Source organism: Typha latifolia, chromosome 1 (genome assembly GCF_019914945.1).
Source record: "Typha latifolia isolate L0001 chromosome 1, TyphaL0001v2, whole genome shotgun sequence".
In the NCBI taxonomy this organism is placed as follows: Eukaryota; Viridiplantae; Streptophyta; class Magnoliopsida; order Poales; family Typhaceae; genus Typha; species Typha latifolia.
The window spans coordinates 21,987,826-22,010,324 of NC_133086.1; the positions used below are offsets into that span (position 1 = coordinate 21,987,826).

The 22,499-nt window shown below is 39.6% G+C and overlaps 5 protein-coding genes and 1 non-coding gene across 8 annotated transcripts; 3 read left to right on the forward strand and 3 right to left on the reverse strand.

Annotated features, from left to right (window-relative positions):
• Positions 1-37: 37 nt before the first annotated feature.
• On the forward strand, positions 38-108 carry TRNAG-CCC (transfer RNA glycine (anticodon CCC)). The gene has a single exon. It is a non-coding gene; the product is annotated as a tRNA-Gly (tRNA).
• A 334-nt stretch (positions 109-442) lies between these two features.
• LOC140786402 (vacuolar fusion protein CCZ1 homolog) lies at positions 443-7,920 on the reverse strand. Of its 3 annotated transcripts, none has more exons than XM_073134814.1 (10): positions 7,731-7,920; positions 6,821-7,021; positions 5,691-5,784; positions 4,623-4,806; positions 4,344-4,453; positions 3,851-3,949; positions 3,238-3,702; positions 2,955-3,110; positions 1,718-1,947; positions 443-930 (listed from the first exon to the last, which is right to left on the reverse strand). In XM_073134814.1, the coding sequence occupies exons 2-10, from the start codon at positions 7,000-7,002 to the stop codon at positions 900-902; spliced, it is 1,551 nt and encodes a 516-aa protein (XP_072990915.1). In that variant the 5' UTR covers positions 7,003-7,021; positions 7,731-7,920; the 3' UTR covers positions 443-899. The 3 variants fall into 3 exon arrangements, with proteins under 3 accessions (XP_072990915.1, XP_072990906.1, XP_072990925.1); XM_073134805.1 differs by having other exon boundaries at positions 6,821-7,027; XM_073134824.1 differs by lacking the exons at positions 443-930; positions 1,718-1,947 and adding an exon at positions 2,619-2,861 and having other exon boundaries at positions 6,821-7,027; positions 7,731-7,902.
• Positions 7,921-8,530: 610 nt separating this feature from the next.
• Positions 8,531-10,460, forward strand: LOC140786416 (protein PLANT CADMIUM RESISTANCE 1-like). The gene is made up of 4 exons (XM_073134835.1): positions 8,531-8,884; positions 9,004-9,075; positions 9,951-10,163; positions 10,269-10,460. Exons 1-4 carry the CDS (start codon positions 8,581-8,583, stop codon positions 10,343-10,345), a joined length of 666 nt encoding a protein of 221 aa, XP_072990936.1. The 5' UTR covers positions 8,531-8,580; the 3' UTR covers positions 10,346-10,460.
• Positions 10,461-12,367: 1,907 nt separating this feature from the next.
• Positions 12,368-13,907, reverse strand: LOC140797937 (U-box domain-containing protein 21-like). Its single transcript, XM_073151649.1, has one exon. The coding sequence runs from the start codon at positions 13,821-13,823 to the stop codon at positions 12,483-12,485; it is 1,341 nt and encodes a 446-aa protein (XP_073007750.1). The 5' UTR covers positions 13,824-13,907; the 3' UTR covers positions 12,368-12,482.
• A 1,872-nt stretch (positions 13,908-15,779) lies between these two features.
• LOC140797821 (aspartic proteinase nepenthesin-1-like) lies at positions 15,780-17,228 on the forward strand. The gene is made up of 2 exons (XM_073151530.1): positions 15,780-16,443; positions 16,540-17,228. The coding sequence occupies exons 1-2, from the start codon at positions 15,780-15,782 to the stop codon at positions 17,226-17,228; spliced, it is 1,353 nt and encodes a 450-aa protein (XP_073007631.1).
• A 1,002-nt stretch (positions 17,229-18,230) lies between these two features.
• Positions 18,231-22,091, reverse strand: LOC140782378 (receptor protein kinase TMK1-like). Its single transcript, XM_073128906.1, has 2 exons — positions 19,738-22,091; positions 18,231-18,964 (listed from the first exon to the last, which is right to left on the reverse strand). Exons 1-2 carry the CDS (start codon positions 21,992-21,994, stop codon positions 18,432-18,434), a joined length of 2,790 nt encoding a protein of 929 aa, XP_072985007.1. The 5' UTR covers positions 21,995-22,091; the 3' UTR covers positions 18,231-18,431.
• Between the last annotated feature and the right edge of the window lie 408 nt (positions 22,092-22,499).

Below are 22,499 nucleotides of genomic sequence, written 5' to 3' on the forward strand. Positions count from 1 at the left end.
TTTAATTTCTTTTATATTTTGGTAAAATTTTCAACAGGCGCATCTGGTGTAGTGGTATCATAGTACCCTCCCACGGTACTGACCGGGGTTCGATTCCCCGGATGCGCATTCCTTCTTATTGGGTGTTTTTTTTAATCGAGGAGGAAAAAAAGAATACCTTGCATGCTTTTTATTAATTTGATTTAGAGAATCACCTCCAGAGTCCAGATCTGATGAAGCACCTTAAATCAGCAGTAGGTTAATGCCTACTTCCCATCATGTCTTTATTGTTAACTTATTGCCTTCCACATAAAATGCACGCCAAGATCATAATCAGATGTGCTTCGATTCACTCTCAACTGATCTTAAAGAAGATGTGAGAGTGATGAGTCTTATGAAGAGCAGCTAAAGATAGCGGCAAATAGTCCACAATCTGAATTCTGAAGAAGAAAACACGTCGATGTGTACAATTATACATTATCTTTTGCATGTATTCTTATTCATTATGGACGATGTTGCATGTGAGACGTAAATTCCAAAATTACAACAATGAGCACTCAAGTGCTCTGATTACAAACATCTTGCTGTGCTTCAAAATTCACTAGCAATCTCTGCATGACCACAGATCATGTAACAGTTTAAACATATGACACTAAACACATCATAAAGAGGAAGGAGGTGACTGTAGAGTGTAGACAGCTCAACAATTTCTTTTTTCTTTTCATTTTTCTTGTGCCTTTATTGTGGAATCAAGGATTAGAGTCAATCCCCGTAAATTTGGAGTGCGTAGATGTGAATGTGAACATGAAGAGACCCACTTCCATGATGCCGAATAAATCATTGCCATTCTTGAGACCCAAGGGTCAGTATCAGATGTGACTTTGGTTTCTATCCACGTGTAACTTTGGCTTTGCTACTTGCTAGTCTAAGGAAAATTCTCCATTGCAATACCTGCATAAATAGTTGCATTTTATCAGAATAAATAGACACACATTTCCTACTACCCTGAGAAGCGGTTAAATTGCTACAAAATTAGCAGTTAAAATTGGCCACAAGGTTTTCCTTGGTTTATGACTAATTGAAAATCAATAATTTGTGATATCAATCTTATAATAGTAAAGTGTACAAATGAAAATTTTGTAGCATAATTAAGTATGCCAAGTTAGTTCAAAATTACTACTTCACCCAGATAATATTTGTAACATGCAAACAAATGAAAAACATGAAAATTTTGTCATATAAACTTAAATCCATATAGTGTGGATGTATAAGAGATATATGGTAAGAATTGGGATTCAAAGCTACTTCACTCTGGAGAAATAGTATTCCAACTTTCAGAAATCAGACCAAGCTACCATTGAGTTCACATTTTTCACATTGTTTGAATTGTGCCACTGCTGAACCTAGACATAGAATAACTACTAAACCATGTTTTATGACATGTCACAAGCATAAGAGAAAAAAGTATTTTAGGCACCTCTAGGGAAGATAATAGGACATTAAACTATCACAATGAGAGTTTCTCTTGTATAGAAACTAAGGCAGTTCCAAAACACTCAAATCAAGAAAATAATAAATGCACTAAAAGTCCAAATTAATATGTAGAGAAGGTAAACTACACGATTAGAATTATGCTAAAACATAGCAAGCTATAAAACTCTATTGATTTGGTGTTAACTCTAAGTAGTATGAAATTTAATATCATTCACATTTAGTATACTAAAACACAATGTGTTACCTATTGCTGAACTTTTCAACAGCATCAGATGCATAAAGAAGTGTCTCATTGGCCTTCTCTAAGACCATATAGAGCTCCCTTCCTCTGATAATCTTAGCAATTATCCAAGCATTATTTTTGGCTCTAATGCAGATTTCAAAATCCTTTTCATGATTAGGGTTATCCCTCCCTGCTTTTGACTTCTCCAAATCCACCTCCTCTCTTAGCCTATTAAGCGCAAGCAGAGAGTCCTGCAAAGCACATACACAAAAGAAGCGATATAGATCAGTGTTCAAAGGTAGTACAGAAGTAGGCATCTTGTACAGCACGAAAATTGTATTGCGAATACATCTACAAAAGTTACATGTTGCACTTTGTATAATAGGACCATGAAATATTTCAACCAGAATCGTGTGCATTATGTGTTTACCTATTGAACCTGCAAAGAGATAAGGTGAACTCTCCTAACAATCTAATACATTCATCTAGGATTCCCTTGAAATCTTAAACAAAAATGATAGTTCACAATAAGTATGAGATACAGCAGTGAGCAGTAAAACTAGTAAAGGGAGATAATGTAGCATAAAATACTCAAACACCCCCCCTTGCATGAGATGATTCGCCAAAGAGATTCCATTGAAAAAAGTACTTGCAAATAATTAAAAATAACTGTCACTCAGGAAAATGGAGAGTTAGGTCATATAAATGGCATTTATATTGACGGAAAGAAGTTTATCAAAATCCGACATTGAATATGTCTCGCTGTAGAATGTGCTCCAGTAGGGAACTTAAGTTCAACTCTGTCCGTTCCTCCCTGGTCTCCTAAGAGATGTATATCTCCATTGGAAGCATAATAGGCAGAAATCAGAGTCCAATCTGAACAATCGAGTAGACTCAGGTTCTAATGAGTAATAGTTCATCAAGCTGTGATGCTACAGATTAATTAAGTGATCGACCATTATAAACAATGTTGCATGCAAGAGTTACTTTTGGTGAGATAAGCTGAACTCCTAGTATCTCGATGTCGTTATTGTTCATGCAAAAATGTCATTGCTAAAGATTAAAGACTATAAAACTGAAAATCAACAAACTTTAGGAATCTTGAGGATATAATAAGGAAAATGGATCCCAAGAAGTAACCCAATACACTTGCATACTTCTCGTCCTGCCGACAAATTGAAAGTTGTAAAATGTTATCTAAATGAGTGAGAAGGGACAATAACACTCAGTCCATACAAACTTTATGCTGAAGTCAAACCTTCGTTAGGGTTGTGACTTTTCCAGGTGGGGAAGCTCTTGATACATTTCTATCATTGTCGACAAGTAAGTATCGATATCCACTGACATGATAAGCATTTTCGCCACCCCAACCTCTAGATAATTTCTGTTCAACAGTTACAAATTTCTCTGATGCCTGTAAGGAAATGAATAGAGAATGAATTTACATATGTCCTGCATCACCAGATGCAGGAAGGAGCACAAAAGCATGAAGCGGAGATTATAAAAAACCAGATAAAAAATCATACAACAAATATACTTACATTTTCATGAAGCTGCTGCTTCACAAGAGTAATGTCCTGTTCTCCATTCATCAAAGAAGAAACAGGAATGAGGAGTACAACTGTCAAGTTCTTGTGCTGGTAAACACAAATATATGCACGTTCTTCTGTCTGCTGGAGCCACACTACAGGGGTTAGAGGGATTAAACCACCTTCTTCTGTACCTGGAATATCAGTGACAACAAAACCATCCTTTCCTTTAGACCATTTATCACGTTGTAGAGGCCTTGGAATATGGTGTGTCTGGATCTTTCTTCCAGGAGAAGTATCACGAGATCCGTGTTGATACTCTTCCGCTGCAGCTCCCATGTTTGGCAAAGTAGAGGCAGCAGAGATATTAGGTGCAGAAGTTCCCTTCCGTAGATAGGACCAAGAGCTCGTATAAGAAGATAGAGCATGTGGAGTCAGCCTCAAAACAGCATATGTGTATATGGTTGCCGTGTCATCCTACAATGCAAGCCATATGGGTGAATATTATAAGTCACGTACAAGAAGATATTGCTCCTAAATTAGCAATCTGAGGGAAGAGAGTGTAAATGGTGATTAGGAAGCAATCATAGAGGTCAAGGAAATAGTGATAAGAAAACAACCGTACAGGAGGAAGTGTTGTCGAAACCAGCAGATCTTGAAAGAATACAAGTAAGTTGCAGGTTCCAGTTCCAATGCAAGAAGATCCAATCACTGTCACGAGTGACTGCAAAGATACGAATGTCATAGGGTGATATATCAGACAAAACATTTATGCTAATATGTTATCATTTCATGATTATAAGAAAGATATTATGGGTCATGACAATATTCAAAACATGTTTCTCCTAGAATCACAATAAACCATCAAAAGATCATGCTCATATCTGAAAATAATTACAATAAACCATCAAAAGATTGCTTGTTTTACTTGATTTGTTTTCAGAAACAAGAGTATAAAGTACAGAAGAAATGCAAAAGAAATATAAGACCCAGAATATCATTCAATTACCATTTACCAACAGTCAAGAGAAGAAACATATAAAAGACATGTATTAAGGTTAGTTAGGTTTTTCTTCTTTTTTCCAATCTAACAAAGATGATTGCTGTACCATTCACACCTGAACATCAAGAGCAACTTCTCGTGAAACAGTCAGCATTTGTACAGTAGCCCGCTCTCTCAGACAATCACGAAAGGATGGCATCTGGATCTTTTTCCCCACATGAAATTCTGCTCAATGGAGGATGTCAATTTAAGAATTTGTATCTACTCAAGAACTGTCAATCAAGCTACATAAAATGGCAATAATGAAGGACATTAAAATTTAGTCGCCCACTATAGCAATCATGTGAGTGGCAGCACAATGTTCTAATTTATCAAGATCAGAAAGTCCTCTCACCGGTTAAATAGTCTGTGACAAACGAGTAGAGGTGGCTACGTGCAAGTTCACCACTGGGCTGTTTGTCAAGTAAAGCCCGTACAGGTCCATGAAACATTTTGAAAAGAGAATGTAGCTCCTTAAGAACACCTTGTAAAGCATTACACCGCCAAACAGATTCATTATCCTTATTTTTCTCCACTACCTGACCGTGAAATTTGAATTATCAAACAAATAGACTACTATTGTAATTAAAGAAAGATAGTATAACCAGTTAATCACTAAGTCTATCAGCAACCAAAACTAAGTTCAAAAGAGTTACAACTTACAAGTTAGAAGCAACAAAGGACGAAGAAAGTAACAAAGGATTGAGGATTCCTTAACATAAGGACCATAACCACAACGCAGAAGGCAGAAAATGCAAAAAGGTCATGTATAAGGTGAATATCAAACAAAAGTATAACACGTGTACCCTTTTACAAACTGTTAAACTTTTTTATAGTTGCACTACTTCTAAGTTATTTCTAGATATAGCTGCCTATTGATGCATTTGAAGTGGAGGAAAGAAATTAACAGGAACACACAATTTAAGTGTCTCCTCAGAGAGTTGGGTCTCCGCTTAAGGAATTTCAAGTTTTTCGACTTTACTTCTACAGGACACTGTGTAAGATAGCACAAATAATCATTAGCCAACTTTGAGAAGACGGCCAGCTCTTTGGAGGTAAAACTTATAACAGTTTGGAAAGGGAAGCAGTCAGCGAAATCTCCCAGAAATTTGAAAAGTATTGGACAAACAATAAAGATCAGAAATTCTAGTACACTGATCTTAGTTTGATAGCCAAACTAGAAAGGATTTCCATCAAAGATCTTCAAATTACTACACTGGAAACAAAACAAATAGATTTTGGTTTTTAGTATGCTGAATGTCATGAATCACGTCGTCGTAGGGACTTTACTTTGAAAGAACAATTATAGAATTTCCCATTACTGCTGGCCTTGGATCATTAGCTGAATGCTAAGTTGGTAATTGAGTATGGTTTGTTGGAAATTGACGAAAGGAGAACAATATCTTAGAGATCAAGTTCATACCAAAACCATCCATATATCTGGTTCAGCCTGGTAAAACACATGGGATTTCTTCTCTGCTTCTATTACCTCACAAGAAGCCTCTGCAGAAAAGATTCTGCCACAAACTGGTGTTAGATGAATACAGAATGATAATGCAATATTCAACTAAGCAGCGTTGATAATGTACTGACGATATTAGGATCTCTGAAAAAATATTGATGTAAGAATTAAGATTATGTAAAAAGGAAGTCAAGCATACACAAAGATAACAAACTATAAAAATAAGAAAGAGAATTTGTAACAGTCAGATGGAGGCAGAGGAGTCCAGACAGGAACATCCCCCTTCCAATGGAAGCCACAGTGTCCAACTCTGCAAAACAGTTGTTCTCACAAGCATCAATGACTGTTCTCAACCAGTATCAAAGGTATATCGGACCCCCTTTGACTCATTGCAACTAAATTGGTGCATTGTTGGCAAATGCAAGTAATAAGATCCCCTGTTGCATAACTTATGTGATCCATGTCTGATTTAATGAACAATCACCATAGGGATCAATTTAATAAGAAAATATCTTTCTGGACCTCTCCTCACTTTTTCATCCTTCTCCCGTACCCTTCCTTCTACCAATTCCCATCTCCATCAAATGAACTTCAAAGATCCTCTAAAGCGTGTGATTTGTTCTTTCCTCCTATACTGCCAAGGTATAACCATTTTCCCAAGCGGAGGTGGGTTAAATGATAAAAAGAGGAATAAGAAGAAAATAGGAAGTAAGATTGAGAGTGAGGCTACCTAAGTACATTGGACAAGCATTCTGGTTGCATATATGGAATTTGACTATGATACTTTTAAACGAAGTAAACTAGTAGGCATTTACTTGCACATATGCCAACAAAAAACACTTAAAAGTAAAGAGCAGAAATGCATGCAGCACATAACTCAAAATATGCGTTTACAAAAATGTAAAAAGATCTTCTAACTAGTTTCCACTGTAGAGAAGAACAATGTTGACAAAGGAGGTTCTATTACAAGCATGTTACCTATTTTCTGTAAAAAGGAGAAATATTATTTACAAATAAGGACGTGTTCATTGAAATTACTAATGGCAAAAAAATAACTGAAAAGTGTAGAAAATGGAACTATTTATGATCACCTTGTAAACGTGATGATTCCTTCACAAAGTCCTATCACAGAGAGCTGAGCAGAAAAGGCGCAGTTAGAAGGGAAAAATAATAATATCTTGTCAAGTTCTTGGCCTTCATATTGCCCCCTTCTTAAGTCAAAAATACACAACTGAATCCCCTCATTAGTGGTGTTCATGGAAGAAAATCCCATTTCATCAATTTCCAAAAACCTGTATCTGGAAAATAAACCAATTATATAGTAGAGCTAAAAAAGATACTAAAATATTAAAATTTGCCAGAGAAACAAACTAAAGTATTCGTATCACAATTAAGTAGGGAATACTAACAATATGGAGGGGAAAAGAAAACATCTCGTAGAAGGATATTTAGAAGACAAAGCATCACTTCCGGAAGCTCTTACAATATCTCTTTCCTCAGGTTACATAAGTACATCTTACCGAGATTCATTCCTCAAGTAATGAAACTTTGCGTGCCTGTTCTTAAAGGATAATTTTCTACGAATCAATGGGAGCAAGGATTTGCGAAATCATTTTATTTAAAAGGGAATCTCAGTTTCAGGTGTTCAATCCAAACCCTAATCTGCGGAGGGCCAAAGGCACTTGAGTCACATACCTATTATAATGTACATTATACATTAGGAAAACTGTGTGATAATCCAAACTTATATCCAATAATACTAAGTTTAGATCCAAATAGTTTTTTCTTTACCCGCACGTTAGCCATCTTTGTTGGCTTTCCTACAATGAGATTAACTCAATTCTTGAACAGGAGAGATCAATTTAAACAACTTTCCCGCATCTTAATCAAATTCTTGCCACCTTTTGTCTTCCATTCTCAGAAAGAATAAGGTATACAACATCGAGCACAATAAATTTACACAAATTTCGCCAAAATTAAAGCGAATCCGGGAGATCTTACCAAATTCGTGTTCCTCTTCTTCCCTCCCCTTTACCTAGAAAGACAAAACCCTCGATTCCTTCTCTGCTCCATTGATGGATTCCTCCCTTGCGGGGGTAGGCTCAGTGGACGAGGGCTTTAGAGAAGACGGGGGCGGATGGCAGGGAATTAGAGATTTCTCCGGTTCAAGAACGGTGGTCGGTGGAGACTTAGAGCATGAGGTGGAGAAGGGCGGAGTAATAGTAAATTAGTAATGGGCCTTGTTGACCGGTAGTTGGATTGCGTATTAATTACGTGGGCTATACAGGCCTTATTTATATAAGTTAATTAAGGTCTAGCCCAATAAAAGCCCAATCTAATAAACCCACGATTCCTTCCAATAGTGGTTTTGACTAAAAGACTACCTGACCATATTACCCTCTACAGTCAACACGAACCGATGATTCCTGAGGGTATTTTTGTCCAATACTGTAGTATTTAGCTAATGCAAGGAACCGACCGTAGTCGCCACAGAAGACTATTATTTATATTGACACAAAACCAGATACTAAACATTAATCTCATCCAGCAAACAGCATTTTACTCACTTGTTAATTAATATAATCCTCTTCTTAAAACTAATCATGCCACTAAATCACAAAAAAAAGGCTGTTTGCTACTTTGCTGTGTCAATACATGCCATCTGATCACCCGTTTAACGGCCGGGACTTTCTTTCTAGAAAGAACGCGCGTTTGATTAATCTCCTTCAACGCGGTTGCTGAGAAAATAGAGCTCAAAAGCTACAACATATAAATAGAGGAAATAAACAAGTATTCTTCTCATCCTAATCCATCTTAATTCCAACATATACATCTCTGACTCACTACAACCATGTACCCACCAAAACCCAATCCAAACTACCCGCCGACGGCTCCGATGGGAGTTCCCACCGGCGCTGCTGCGACGAACCAATACTATCCGGCAGGGCCGATCGAGTCGCAGGTGCCTCAGATGGGATTCCCTACAACTACGTATGAACCAAATCCTAAGCCACACTACTACCCGTCGGTGCCTCCGATGGGCGGTGCGGCGAACCAACACTATCCGGCCGGGCCGAGCGAGTTGCAGGTGCAGTCTCCGGGGCCTCAGCTGTGGTCGACCAGACTTTGCGGTTGCAGCGAGGATTGCGGGAATTGTACGTTCTTGGCAGTGATCCATTAGCATCAATATACATATATGTATATATATATATATATATATAAGTTTGAATTGGGATTCTATCTATTAATCTATTCTTATCTTCTTGTATTAAAGTTTGCATGACTTGCTGCTGCCCGTGTGTTACGTTTGGCCGGATTGCAGAGATTGTCGACCGAGGATCAACATGTGAGTCTTTATTAACTTTTATGGAAAAATTTATTTTGCTACCTCCTTATTGTTTGTAGCTTTATTTTTGTTTCGACCCATTCATGCACCTGTGTGTTTTTGTTGTGCGGAGTAGTACAGAAGAAGTGAATCCTGAATCAAACATAAATAAATCTCAATAGAGTAGTAAAAGATAAATATAATTCAAATCGAAAAAATCACGAATATGATGCCAAATAGTAGAGAAATTTTAGAGATTAATTTAACCACGAATAAGTAACTTAAAATGCAAGTAATCACAGAGAAAATAAAAAAAAATGGCGTAAGATTTTACGTGGTTCCGGCGGTGTAAATTTTCAATCAACTATTTGAATACAAGGACAAAGAGTTTTCAAAACTCTACGCACTCTCAGTACAATTCAAATATTTTTAAATAGTTATTAAGCCATAAAACTCTAATTAGGTACTTAAAATGAATGACTTAGAGGAGAAGAATATCACGAGCTATTCGAATAAGTGGATGGTGTTTGAATGCCTGTGCACAGTCGATAACTTATTCCGCAAACCGTTCGAATAGGCAGACGATGTTTGAATGATCGTGCAATTTTAGTAACACGTTCAAACGCTTTTCAAATGTTGGATCATTTTAAACTTTCGATTATTCGAATGTACGAACTTTGTTTCAACATACGCCTCCATCTCGTTTGAAAGGATGGACATTATTCGACCAACGGCACACAAAATTGGAATAACAATAAATTGCAATGAACACCGGGTTATTTTTTATTAATTTCGAGCTAATTTTCAACTGTTTTTTTTTCTACTTTTCTAACTTGTATGAGTAAGTAACTATATAGTTGGCTTTTTTTTTTTCCTTTTTTCTTTTTTATGTGCAGCTTGTTGCGCAAGTGGAACGTTGTACGGACTTCTTGAGTGCTTCGCATGCTTCCAGTGCGTATACTCGTGCTTCTATCGCTCCAAGCTAAGATCTCAATACTCTCTAGTTGAGACACCTTGCAACGATTGCTTTGTTCACTGTTGCTGTGAGCCCTGCGCACTATCCCAAGAGTATCGCGAGCTCAAGAACCGTGGCTTCGATATGTCCATAGGTATGTAGAATGTATTAATTCTGGCCTCTCTCTGAGGCTTTGGCTAAGGCTTTGTTGAAGTAGATGATTCTCTTATTATAAGTTGGGTTTATATTTTTAATGCAGGATGGCATGCAAACATGGAAAGGCAAGGACGTTTAGCAACCATGCAGCCAGCTATCCAAGGTGGCATGTTTCGTTAACGAGAGATCTGCCGACTATAAGAAAGTTCTTACGTTCCATATATTGTCATAGTAATATCATAGAAGATGACATTGTATCATTCCTGTGTTCAATAAACGATGATGTAATTTAGAAGTGTTGCTTGTACGTACGTGTATATTCTAGTACTAATATATATATATATATATACAAGAAAGAGCTCACGGCAAGGAATATAAATAGAGGATATAGATATGTAAAGATTATTCTCTTAAATAAATCCATACTATTCTATCAACACCAACGTATAAGTTTGAATTGAATATTATTCATTTTCTACTGAATAATATTTCTTGATTATAGACTATTTCTAAGAAAACTCCATTTCCTCTATTTTTTTATCAAACTTCCTCTAATATATCCAACCATGTTTCGTTCAATCATCGTTAGACATTGAAAGGTATTGAGGCATGGAAAGATCACCTAATCAAACACTAATACATATACAATAGAGTGTGCTAATGCTAAATTATGCTAGTAGGATTTGAATCATGAATCATGGATTTCTCTTAATTTCAAACTTAATGACCTCCTGAATTATCCAACTTAGCTCAACCGTGATGGCACCATGGCACCGAGTCATTGATCCTAATTGGACTTTTATTTTTATTTAATGCAGGACGGCATGCCAACGTGGAGAGACAAGCATGTCTCTCAGCTGTGCCACCTGTTATCCAAGGTGGCACGGCACGTGGCAAGTCTGCTGAATACGACGTATGAGATTAGATTTCACCTAGCTAATTTGGTCTCACCTTGAGTTAATCAGTGGATTTTATTAATTACAAGTTGCTTGTGTATATAATGAGAAGATAGTTGTATATCATTAATGCAAGGTCTGTCTTCACAAGTAAAGTGTCTTTTTTCTCTCTTCTATGTTCACTTTATTTTATTAACTTGATTTAAACAAACTACAGTTGAATCGATCCATATTATTTTAAATATGCTAAAAATATTATTTAAATCTCTACATTTTTTTATTTAATTAAAATATTTAATTTTAATATGTAATATATTCAGATATGATAAAAAAAATAATTTAGTTTGAATATAACTAACTACAAAAAGATAGATTGACACAAATAAAATTATAGAGGAGAAGTAAAAATATATATATATATTTTAATGTTCTTATTTAATTCGCATTAAATCCTGAGACCAACTGGTGATGGGCTGTGATGTTGAATAGAGAAAATATGCATGACTTTTGATTGTAACAGCGTCAATGGTGCCAGATCCAATTTAATTGAGTTTGGACCGAGTCCATATGAAGCTTAATTCTCTAATATTAATTGCCTGGCTCGGAGTTGTTGTCCCAGTCTACACTTACTAGTTGGTGTTGAATGGGAAAAGGCTTCTCTTCTGACCATACTAATTAAAAGGACCATTTAGATTATGAGTTAGAATTGCAAAAATAACCTTGAGACATTTTGTAAACAGTAGGAGTATTTTGGTAGGTCTAAACAGTAAAGCTATTAGTGTTCTTAATAGAATATTTCATATTTAGATATTATTTTTATTAGAGAATGGTTATTGTATCATTCTATGTTACTTAGCCGTGCTATTTGAAAATTTTCTTTTTAATCTAGTATGCATGCATACAGCTGACTGTTAGCTGGCTGACTTACCTACTAGAGAGTTAGCAATTGTCCAGAGACAGCTCAAATTGTTGAACAATGGCACAATTCCTAGAGATTAAATTTCTAATAGTAGCTGGTTAGTCTGGCAGATTGACTGTTGACTTGGGAGGTTTTAGACTTCAATTTGGCAATCATTGCCTGCAATGCCTAAGGAATCTTGAAGTACAAGAACAACATCATTATAGGTGTGTTTAAGTGCAATGTTCTTCTGTTGTATTATTGTTACTTTTTTAGTTTTTGTTGGTTGTGTTGTCTATAACATTGTTTATAGTCTTTAAGTGAGAGGATTTTGATAAAGAGTCTCAAAGGACTTTTCCCTAAGAACAAATGAAATGGAAGAGAGATTATAACTTTTGCCTCGAGAGATTTTTAAAAGAATCTTCAGATCATTTCGTTAGCTAAAAAGAATAATGTTTGTACAAAGAGCTAAAGTTGCTGTGAGTAAAATTGTTTGTATTCTATCATTTGCTATCTACAATCATCAAAAAGGTCTCTTTAAGCCTTTAAAATCCACTGATTCGATGCACTCCACACTCGCCCTGGATGCATTCAAGAGCTTAAGCAACTCGCTCGCCTTCTCCTTTGTAGTCCCACAGCAGCCCACCTGCAGTAGAAGCAATAGCTTCTGAAATGCCCCAACTTGGAGAGCCTCAACCAAACACCCTTCCCCTGCTTCTCTCCTCTCCTCCAACTCCTCCTTCTCGCCATTCTTGCAGAGCTTCCAAAGAGCCGAGACGGCGAACTCGGTAGCCATGTCTGAGACCCTAAACATCTTCTTCACCAAGATGGGCACCATTAGAGCATGCTTAAGCCCACTCTGCCTTCCCCGCTTGCAGCTGAGGAGACCATCTAACACTGCCAACGCCTTCTCTGACATGCTCTTCTCTGAGTCCACGAGGATCTCAAGAAGCAAAGGGACGAGGCCGAACTCCACGAATTTTGATGCAATCCTCTCGTTTGAAGAGACCAAGTAGAATGCGGTGACCAAGGAGGCCTTTGTGGTCTGCGGTGAGATGGGCTTCTCTACTAGCTTTACCAATGCTTCGATTAGTCCGTTGGTCTTTGCCACTGCATCGAGGCGGTTAGAATCAGACGTAGACACGAGCTCTTTCAGCACTAGGACTGAGTTGAGCCGCCCTGCCAACTTCCCACACCTTAGGATCGAGACTATGGATTTTAGAGACCCGGGTGATCCGATGTGAAGCTTAGCCTCCTCGTCTAGAGGAAGGAAGCAGACCAATGCCGATAGGATTTCTTCTAAGGCTCCGTCTCTCGAATTCTCGATCGATTCGCCGCCCAAGTCGCGGAAAGACGCGGCCAGCACCCGGCCTGCGCCGCCCGATGTAATGCACCTCCGGTTGCGCTCACTCTCTTTGCCTAACGATTTTACCTTGGACGTCAACGCGACGCATCCCGCCCCGTCGCCGCGCCGGCTCGACGAAGAAATCCCCGACAAGATCTCCGACACCTGCATCGGGTTCACCGGAATCCGAGGCGTGGGGATCCTCTCGACGCCCAACGCGCGATTGGCGACGCACCATTCTTGTATCATCCTCCGCAGCGAGTGGTTCGGGATCAGGTCCTCGTTCCTGATGGGCACGCCGGTCACCGGGCATGTCCCGTTACCGCGATCGAGCCACGACTCGATGCTCTGGCGGTCGTAGGTGATGCCGGTGGAGGCGATCACTGGGTCACGCATTAGATCAAGCGATATCGGGCACCGGAAGTGCGTCGGGACCGACAGCTCGGCGCCGCCGGCGTGAATCCTCTTGAGCAAAGGGACTTTCGGGCTCAATTTGGAAGTCCTCCGAGTAGAAGACATGGTGATGTAAAAAGGGTTCCGAGTTGTGAAAGCGTTGGAGAAGAGAATAATGGATTGACAATCGAGATCGAGATCGATATCTTCGGTAGGGGAAACAGGAGAAGGTAGGTCTTTATATACGCGTTGGATTTGGGGTTTGGGTTTGGGTTTGAATGTTGACCGTTGAAGTTTGAATGGATGGAAACGGCTTGATTTCTTCACGTCGTTGTTTAATTTACATTTGTTTATGTTGTTTTAAATTTTAAACGAAGGCCGAAGGGGGGGTGGGGTGAAAAATAAAAGAGACGAGAACTTGGGCTTCTTGTTGGACTTTGACGAGGTTGGCCAGATCCGAGTCAAATAATAGTCGGTGAGAGAGAGAGAGAGAGAGAGAGAGCCGTGTTTGAAAATTTAAGTTGAACCAGAGGATACCTTTGTTCTATTACAAAGGAACATTTTTACACTGGGCTGGACTATAGCTGGGGCTGGGGAAGAATGGTACTACTCAACTCGTTGCAATAAATTCATTGATAACCTATATTATTAAATAATCTATGATTTGTAACTGGATACTTTTTAAGAATTTAATTTTGAAAATCGTAAGTTGAATTCTTAATTATTTAATATATGAACATACAATACAAGCTAATTATATGCTAAACAGAAAGACTAGCATTTGGACAATTCACCAAATACAATAAAGCATAATTTTAATTCAATTAAAATTTCTTATTAATTAGTTAACTTTGGCAGATATCCATTTTTTGAGCGATATATTCGTAAATAATAGATTTAAAAAGGTATGTGTATAAAAGAAATCTAAAAAGAATTCCAATTAATGATCGATGCGTATAGTGACGAACGTTGGTCGGTACCTCAACACGTGTAAGAAATGCAGAGTGCCGACCGCGGGAAAGGCATCGATTAGTACCTACACATGAATAATAATATTATTATTAACAATAAAGGATTCTTATATATCACACCCCTTATATTTTAAGTATTTTATGATTCATACCCATCTTTGAAAATTTTATAATATAATATCTTATATGTATTTTATTATAATATATAAATATTTATAAATACTTAAATGACATCTATTTTTTTTATCTTCTTTCTTAGCCAAGAAAAAAAGAGAAGGAGGGAGAGAGATGATTAGTCAAGATGAGGAAGTGTGATGGTGGTGACAGCGACGACGAAAGCAACGGTGAAGGAGGTAGATAGGAAAAATAATTTAAAGATATAAAAATAAAAAAAAAAATTATGAGAGTATTTTAATAATTTAATTGATATTAATTAATTAAAATAATATCAAGATATTAAATAAGAATTATACAAGAAAATGAGGTTCGAGTTACAAAATTTTAAAAACGAGATGTGAATTAAAAAAAAAAAAATATTAGATGTCATAGTTAGTGTGAAGATAACGATGAAAGAAGAAACTTCTCTTCTTCTTCTTTTTTCCTATTCTATTTTAAGCACATGAGTCTCATTTTAGAATTAGAGTTTTCCCACTTAATAGAGATAAGATGGGAAACGAAAAGGACTAGAAACAAAGATAACAAATAATATGTAAACTTTGTTTGGCCCTATTCACACACATAAGAATCGGCATTAGCAAACTTTGCACCCAAAATAGAGGACTAGATGAACAATAAAAACTCAAGACTTGCTATACATGAGAAAATTTGATAAATATAAGAGATTCGAATCAAACCAAAAAGGTTAAATGTGCTTCACTTTGGCCGTTTTAGCATTTTAAATTATTCGCTCGCAGTTGCGATTGATACTTCATTAACAATCTTTCTATCACAGATAGAGAATAACGCTACTATATATCCAAAGATCAAATATCATACATTATTTGTTATGTGATGCTTAACAATCTCTATTTAGTTATTAATTATAAAATAAAAAAGTATTATATATAGTACAAGAAGAAGATGCACCACCACCACCACCACCACTACCACCATGCATTCACTCTTTTTAACTCTACCCCTCCTCCTCCTCCTCCTCTCACCCGCCGCCCTCGGAAGCACTAATACCGGTTTCACGCTCCGATTGATCCACCGCGACTCCATCCACTCCCCCCTCCGTCCCCGCAACCTTACCGACACCGACCTCCGCCGCCGCCTTGGTCGCTACACTCGTGCTCGCCTCCTCCGCCTCCGGTCCGCCCTCGCCCTCGATGATGGCACACTGCTCAATGCCGCCACTCCTCGCCCAATCGTCCAGCAAGATGACTGGCAGTACTACGTCCAGCTCCGGCTCGGCACGCCTGAGACGATGCTCCACCTCCTCCTCGACTCCGGCAGCCACCTCATCTGGACCCAATGCCACCCATGCACCACGTGCTTTACCCAAGATCCACCCCATTACTACCCCCAAAACTCTAACACATTCGCCTACGTCCCGTGTAACGATCCGCTGTGCAAAGATTACACATGCACTGAGGGCAAGTGCAAGTACACGCTTAAGTACAGCGACCGAAGCCAATCTACTGGATACTTGGCTCGGGAGACGTTGACCCTAGAGTCCTCGGAGCTCGGCAAGTCCGTGGCCTTCCAGCACGTGGCGTTCGGGTGCGCGTTTGAGACCACGCCGCAGGAAATCTTCCACAAGGCCACCGTGATCAGTATGTTTGACAAGAAGTTATATATAAAAATATATTTCTTAGTTTCTGACTTATTTTGAGACTTAATTGTGATTTTAAAAACAATTATTAAGCCAGGTGGAATACTCGGAATGGGCCTCGACCCGCTCTCGCTGCCGGTCCAGCTCGGCGACCGGATCAAGAAGCGATTCTCCTACTGCCTCGTGCCGGCCGCCGCGCCGACTCACAGCTATCTACGATTCGGCGACGACATACCAACCAACGCCGGCTACAAAACCACGGCGTTACTCCAAAGCAACAAAAAACGCCCCTATTACCTCGTTAATCTCGTCGCCATCTCCTTCAACGGCGACCGCCTCACCCTACCGCCCGACGGGTTCTCCCGCGGCTGCCTCATCGACTCCGGCGCGGCGTACACGGCTCTCAGCTCTTCAGTGTACGACGTAGTGCATGGAGCCATGAGGAGCTACTTCGGAAGGTTAAATTTATCCAAGGTTAAGGGACGGAAGTACGGGTTTGAAGATCTGGAGCTATGTTACTTGAAGCCTGATGGATTTGATGCGTATCCAACGATGTCGTTTCATTTCAAAGGGACGGGAAGTGTACAGGAAGTGGAGTTGACTCTGCCGATGAAGAGGTTGTTTGTGATGGATGACAAGGGTCGGGGGTTTTGCATGGGAATGCAGAGCTGGGATTCCAAGAACTCAGCACTGATTGGGAGCGTGCAGCAGACGGACGTCAGATTTACGTATGATTTGGAGAGCAATTTGCTCATGTTTGCCGATGAGAGCTGCGTCAATGATTGAAAACATTGCCATACGTCAATGAATTTTATATAGTTATCAATAATATATTGTACTAGCTAGAATTTGATCACGTTGAAGGGCTGGACTCTAGGAGGTTTAAGGAAGTGAAACTTTTCACCAACTTTGATCTGTTTCTTTCTTCATTTTTTGAGGGTAAAATGACTCCTAGAAAACCTGTAGGATAATTAATGAAAAAGACATTTCAGAAAATTTCTTCAGTTAAAAGGGATTAATGTGCCACAAAAAATAAATGAGAGACCTGTGCAATAGTTCAGTGTTTAGTTGTAACTATGCTATTCTTTTTTTAACATGAGCTCAGAAATGATACCTGTTAATATTTCCTCCATGGCAGCAGAATCCAACCCTTTTGGGTTTAACTGATGAGACTCACCAACCCATTGCTTCAGAAATGACAAAAGTAATTTCCTAATAAAGGACCAAAGAGCTTCTAAAAACTCTCGATACTCTGAGAAGCATAATTCTCAGTGGTCCAAGATCAAAAGCTTAAGATGTACAACATAACACTGGTAAAGATCAAGATAAATCTTCAAGAGGAAGCCAAAAGAAAGGGGTACCTTTGTAGATATTAGATAAGTTTTTGCTAGCTTAAATTTAAGGAGATCATATTGTCAAAGAAACATATGATATATCTTCTTGAAAAGAACTATGTTGCAATTGTGTCACCCGAATATATTCATTTATATATTAGGCCAGGGCAAGGGCATGAACACATCCATATCTCAAAGCCAAGCATTAACGTGAGTATACAATAAGCAACAAACCACAAGTTAGATCAGCATCAAGATATGAAACAACAGAAGATACTTTGAGAGTAAAACTAGCACTACTACCATTTTGCAGTATCATCACCCGAATAAGGTGAAGATAACTTCTTTATGATTTGTTGGTCTATGTGAGACACTGAACTACAACCTTATATTACTGCCCAGTGGAACATCTTAATTTCCTGACATACCACAATTCTTAGGAACCATTTCTAACTAGTTTAAATAAGTACTTTCAGATAATAACAAAAATGCTAAAAAGTTTTCCAGTAAACATCATTCATGAAAAGAAAGAACAAGAGGCAGAATTTCTAATATAGAGAAAGCGTCGAGATAGAATTTGAGAATAAGAAGACCTCACTGGGACCTCACTGGGAGCCCTATCTTTTTTTTTTCCTTCTGTTTATACATTCATCTCCTATCTTCCATCTGCTGAGGTGAAAGAATCTGCAAAACCTGCAGGCCTTGTAGGTATGCTGCTCTGGGAGTTCTCCAAGCTAGCAATGTATGGAGTTGATGAAATTGTATTGTACATTTGGGTGCTGTTCTCCAAGTCCTGCCACCTTTTAAGTGCTTGTGGTAATGTCATGTCCAAGTCGATTGCATATGCATCCTCCAAGTCGGCGGAAGGCTTCCAGACTTCTGCAAGTGAGGATAGGACATTGACAGCGCGCCCCATGTCAGGTCTTTGTTGTGGTTCTCTCGCACAGCAGTAGCAAGCTAGCTCAGCAACTGTACTGATGCTTGCGAGGGTATCATCATCAATATCAATTGATGGGTCGATGGCCTTTAGGAAGGTGTCCTTATTGATGTGCATCCGTCTAAACCAGGTTACCAAGTGCACATTCTCTTCTGGCTGACTATTATCAAGTGCCTTCCGACCAGTAATTAGCTCCATCAGAATCACTCCAAAGCTAAACACATCGGCCTTGGTGGTTACACGGCCCGTCACTGCCAAAAGATATTGAACTTCCAATTAAAGCGCAGGTTAAATGGTGGACTTCAATTTATTGCTAGATGAAGGCATGAGGAAACATAAAAAAATATTTTATATCTGACAAGGACACTTATTTTTGAGTCACCAACTTTGGAGAATTCAGTTGCTTTCGGAAGCAAGCAATCATGTACTTACCTTTCATGCAATCACTTAATTTGCTCATTAACTGTAATAAGAAATCATAAGTTAAGCCTTGATGACCAATTGTCTAGTTCTGATTTCTGAATGACACCGACATATAAAGCAACAGCTTCAGTTGACATCATATAAGGTAAATAAGAAGAACTACGACGAATTAGTCACATGAACTCAAAGTCTACGACTTCAACATCAAATGAACAATTATGAGACATGGTTCTGCTACATAATATGGTCAGCCTATCCTTGTGTTTTAGAGCTATGTCAAACGCTACAAAACAAGATAATTATTTTAAGGTGTCTTAGAATATGTGTTTGTAATATGGCAGTTTCAGCTGAACAGGCTAGAAAAGTTCAAAACTCTGTAAGTTCAAATATAAGAAGCAATCATCAGTCCTCATAAACACTGTCAAGGTGCAGACCACTTAATGCCTGTTGTTTGAAAATTTAGATACTATACATTTTCTCCTTACATCAGTACCTATGAATTAAAGGGCACCTTTCATCTTTCAGTTAACTTTTAGCTACTTACATTCTTTACTACACACATGTTAATATAACTCAAATAAGAAAATATCTATGTACATACCTGCATATTCTGGTGCAAGATATCCAAAAGTACCAGCAAGTCTTGTTTCAACAGAGTATTTTCCCTCTGGTGCAAGTCGAACAAGTCCAAAATCTGCAACCTTAGCCTTCATATCATCCCCAAGAAGAATGTTGGAAGGCTTTAAATCTCTGTGTATGAAGCTTTGATGAGCCAGACTATGCAAATACTCAACTCCACGTGCTACATCCAGTCCAATGCTCAATCTTCTCTTCCATTCCAGTGGTTTCCACCCTTCTTTCATCCAATTGAAAAGATGATCGCTAAGTGTTCCACCAGGCATGTATTCATACACCAAAATCTTCTCATTTGCATCCAAGCAATAACCAAGGAGCGAGACTAAATGTCGATGACGGACTCTGGTGAGGACAGAAATCTCAGACTTAAATTCACTCAAACCTTTCGATTCCATTGGCCCACCCTCCATTCGCTTCACAGCAATCTTGGTGCCATCATGGAGTTCTCCCTTGTAGACTGTTCCAAATCCACCGCGGCCCAGTATATTCTCCTCGTTGAAATTGTTTGTCACATGCCTAAGAATTTGAATTGAAATTACCATGTTTCCTGGTTCGCCAACCTGGAGATCACTAGGTCCACTGCTTGTATGGCTGCCTGTAGCACTCGCTAGAGAAATCTTCAGCATTTCTGCATCAGAACCAGAATGTTGAGGGTGTACCACTATGTTATTTGGCTTATGAGCTCTTCCAATTTGGTAGTTGTTTCTCTTACAATAGCAGAATATTAGCAACCCAATAATAAAAGACAGGCAAATAACACCAAGTACGGAACCCACAATTACACCAATTGAAGAGGACTTTTTGCTGCCATTTCCATCAGTTCCACCTGAACCATCCATAGGATTTTGGCCAGGATGTGGATCCTTGCCAATATTCTTGTTTCCAGTTGTGATCACTTGAACATTTTGGTTGAAAGATGGTACTTTTCCCCAGAGCATGTTATCTGACACATCCAGTAACCTAAGATATGTTAAATTAGTGAGCGTTGCTGGGATGGTACCATTGAGATTGTTGCCTGAAAGAATCAACTTCTGCAGAGAAGGTAACAACTGAAAATACGGTGAGATCGTACCATTAAGATCCATCTTCTGAAAATTGACGACGACAATGTTCCCATGACCATCACAAGTGATTCCCAACCAATTCTCACACGGATCATTTCCCTTCCAATTATTCGCAAACAGAATTGGGTAGTCAAATGACTTGGAGATAGAGAGCATCACATTCACTCTGGGATCGCAATCACCAATGTCTGTACGGCAAAATCGCTCCGTAGATGCAACAACATCCAACGTCATATTTGGATTCTTGAACACAGGGACAGGCCCTTGAAGTAAATTATTCGTCAAGGTGACAACTTTAAGGGATTTCAACTCAGTTAACGACGCGGGCACCAGCCCTGTGAACTGGTTGTCCCTGAGGTCCAAATCCACCAGATCTATCAACTTGGAAAAATCTGGTAGAGGACCGGAGAATGCGTTCGACTGCAGCCACAGCTGCTGGAGCCGCGACATATTTGCGACGAAATTAATGCCACCCGACAACTGCCCTCCCTGCTGGTTGTTAAGAAGAAGAAATCTCACCTGCGAGAGTGCGAAGCTTTGTGGGATGCCACCTTCAAGCGAGTTGAAGGAGAGAACGAGATGATCCAAATTGGGGAATGAGGTGGCGAAAAATTCCGGCACGGAGCCGATTATGCCGGCCTCAGTCGCCGTGAAATTGGCGAGATTGGAGGCGACTGTAAGATCGGGTTGAATCGACCATGGTGATAAGGGGTTGTGATCTAGGGTCACGTGGACTAGAGAATGGAGATTGGAGAAGAAATTTTGCGGTATGGAGGTGAAATTATTGTCGTGGAGGAAGAGATATTGGAGGGAGGAGAGAGCAGAGAGAGAGGGAAGCGGCCCCGACAGAGAATTCGCCATGAGCTCGAGGCGGACGAGGGCGGTGAGATCACCGACTTCGTCGGGGAGGTAACCCGAGAGCCCGCGCTTGCCGACCTGGATGGCCGTGACGCGACCGGCGGAGCAAGTGACCTGGGGCCAGGAGCACGGATCGGTCGATTTGGACCAGTTCAGAGACTGTGGAGGACGGAGTGCTGCGGCGATGGCGAGCATAGCCGCCGCGTCGCCGGCGGAAGCGGCGGAGGCTGAGACGGTTGTGGACGGGCGGAGGAGGAGGAACAGGAACAGGAACGGGGAGAGGTGGAGAAGGGAGGGCATGGTGACGGTGATCAGGGGATTCCGCTGGGCTAGGTTTAGGGTCTGGGAAGCGCAGGAGTGGAGATGAAGGAGACGACGGGGTTTAAGGCGAGGTTTGGAAAGCGTGGGAAGGGCGACGCAATCGAAACCGGAAAGGCTTAACCAAAAACGAAGATAGGATCCTCTGCAGAGATAATTGCAGTAATTAACAAATCGAAATACCCAGGCACCCCCTAATTGGCTACGCCAGTAAATTTTCTGAACTTTCTACAATCTGGAATGTAGAAGATCGGCTGCACGAAAGAGTCAACCTGTACTGACGACAAGTTCTTCAAAAAGGGTTAGAGTAAAGCAAAATATTCCGCGGCCTTCCGTTATGGGAAGGTTTGGGCAGTTGTTGGTGAAACATGTGAGTAGTTGAGGAGCCCCAGGTGGAATTGGGTGCATCTCGGTGGGCCCGCGCAACGAAATAGATGCGATTGGTGGGTCATGGCAATGAGCGGCGGGTGAACGTTTGGGTGCAAAT

Coding starts and splice junctions, on each gene's coding strand:
- LOC140782378 (XM_073128906.1), bottom strand. CDS start 21,994: ATGCCCTCCCTTCTCCACCTCTCCCCGTTCCTGTTCCTGTTCCTCCTC. Junction 18,965..19,737: donor TCTTGCACCAGAATATGCAG/GTATGTACATAG, acceptor ATCTTTTGGCAG/TGACGGGCCGTGTAACCACC.
- LOC140786416 (XM_073134835.1), top strand. CDS start 8,581: ATGTACCCACCAAAACCCAATCCAAACTACCCGCCGACGGCTCCGATG. Junction 8,885..9,003: donor CAGCGAGGATTGCGGGAATT/GTACGTTCTTGG, acceptor CTTGTATTAAAG/TTTGCATGACTTGCTGCTGC. Junction 9,076..9,950: donor TGTCGACCGAGGATCAACAT/GTGAGTCTTTAT, acceptor TTTTATGTGCAG/CTTGTTGCGCAAGTGGAACG.
- LOC140797937 (XM_073151649.1), bottom strand. CDS start 13,823: ATGTCTTCTACTCGGAGGACTTCCAAATTGAGCCCGAAAGTCCCTTTG.
- LOC140786402 (XM_073134814.1), bottom strand. CDS start 7,002: ATGGGATTTTCTTCCATGAACACCACTAATGAGGGGATTCAGTTGTGT. Junction 3,703..3,850: donor TTTCGACAACACTTCCTCCT/GTACGGTTGTTT, acceptor CTTGCATTGTAG/GATGACACGGCAACCATATA. Junction 1,948..2,954: donor AAGTCACAACCCTAACGAAG/GTTTGACTTCAG, acceptor TGTGCTTTGCAG/GACTCTCTGCTTGCGCTTAA.
- LOC140797821 (XM_073151530.1), top strand. CDS start 15,780: ATGCATTCACTCTTTTTAACTCTACCCCTCCTCCTCCTCCTCCTCTCA. Junction 16,444..16,539: donor CCACAAGGCCACCGTGATCA/GTATGTTTGACA, acceptor TTATTAAGCCAG/GTGGAATACTCGGAATGGGC.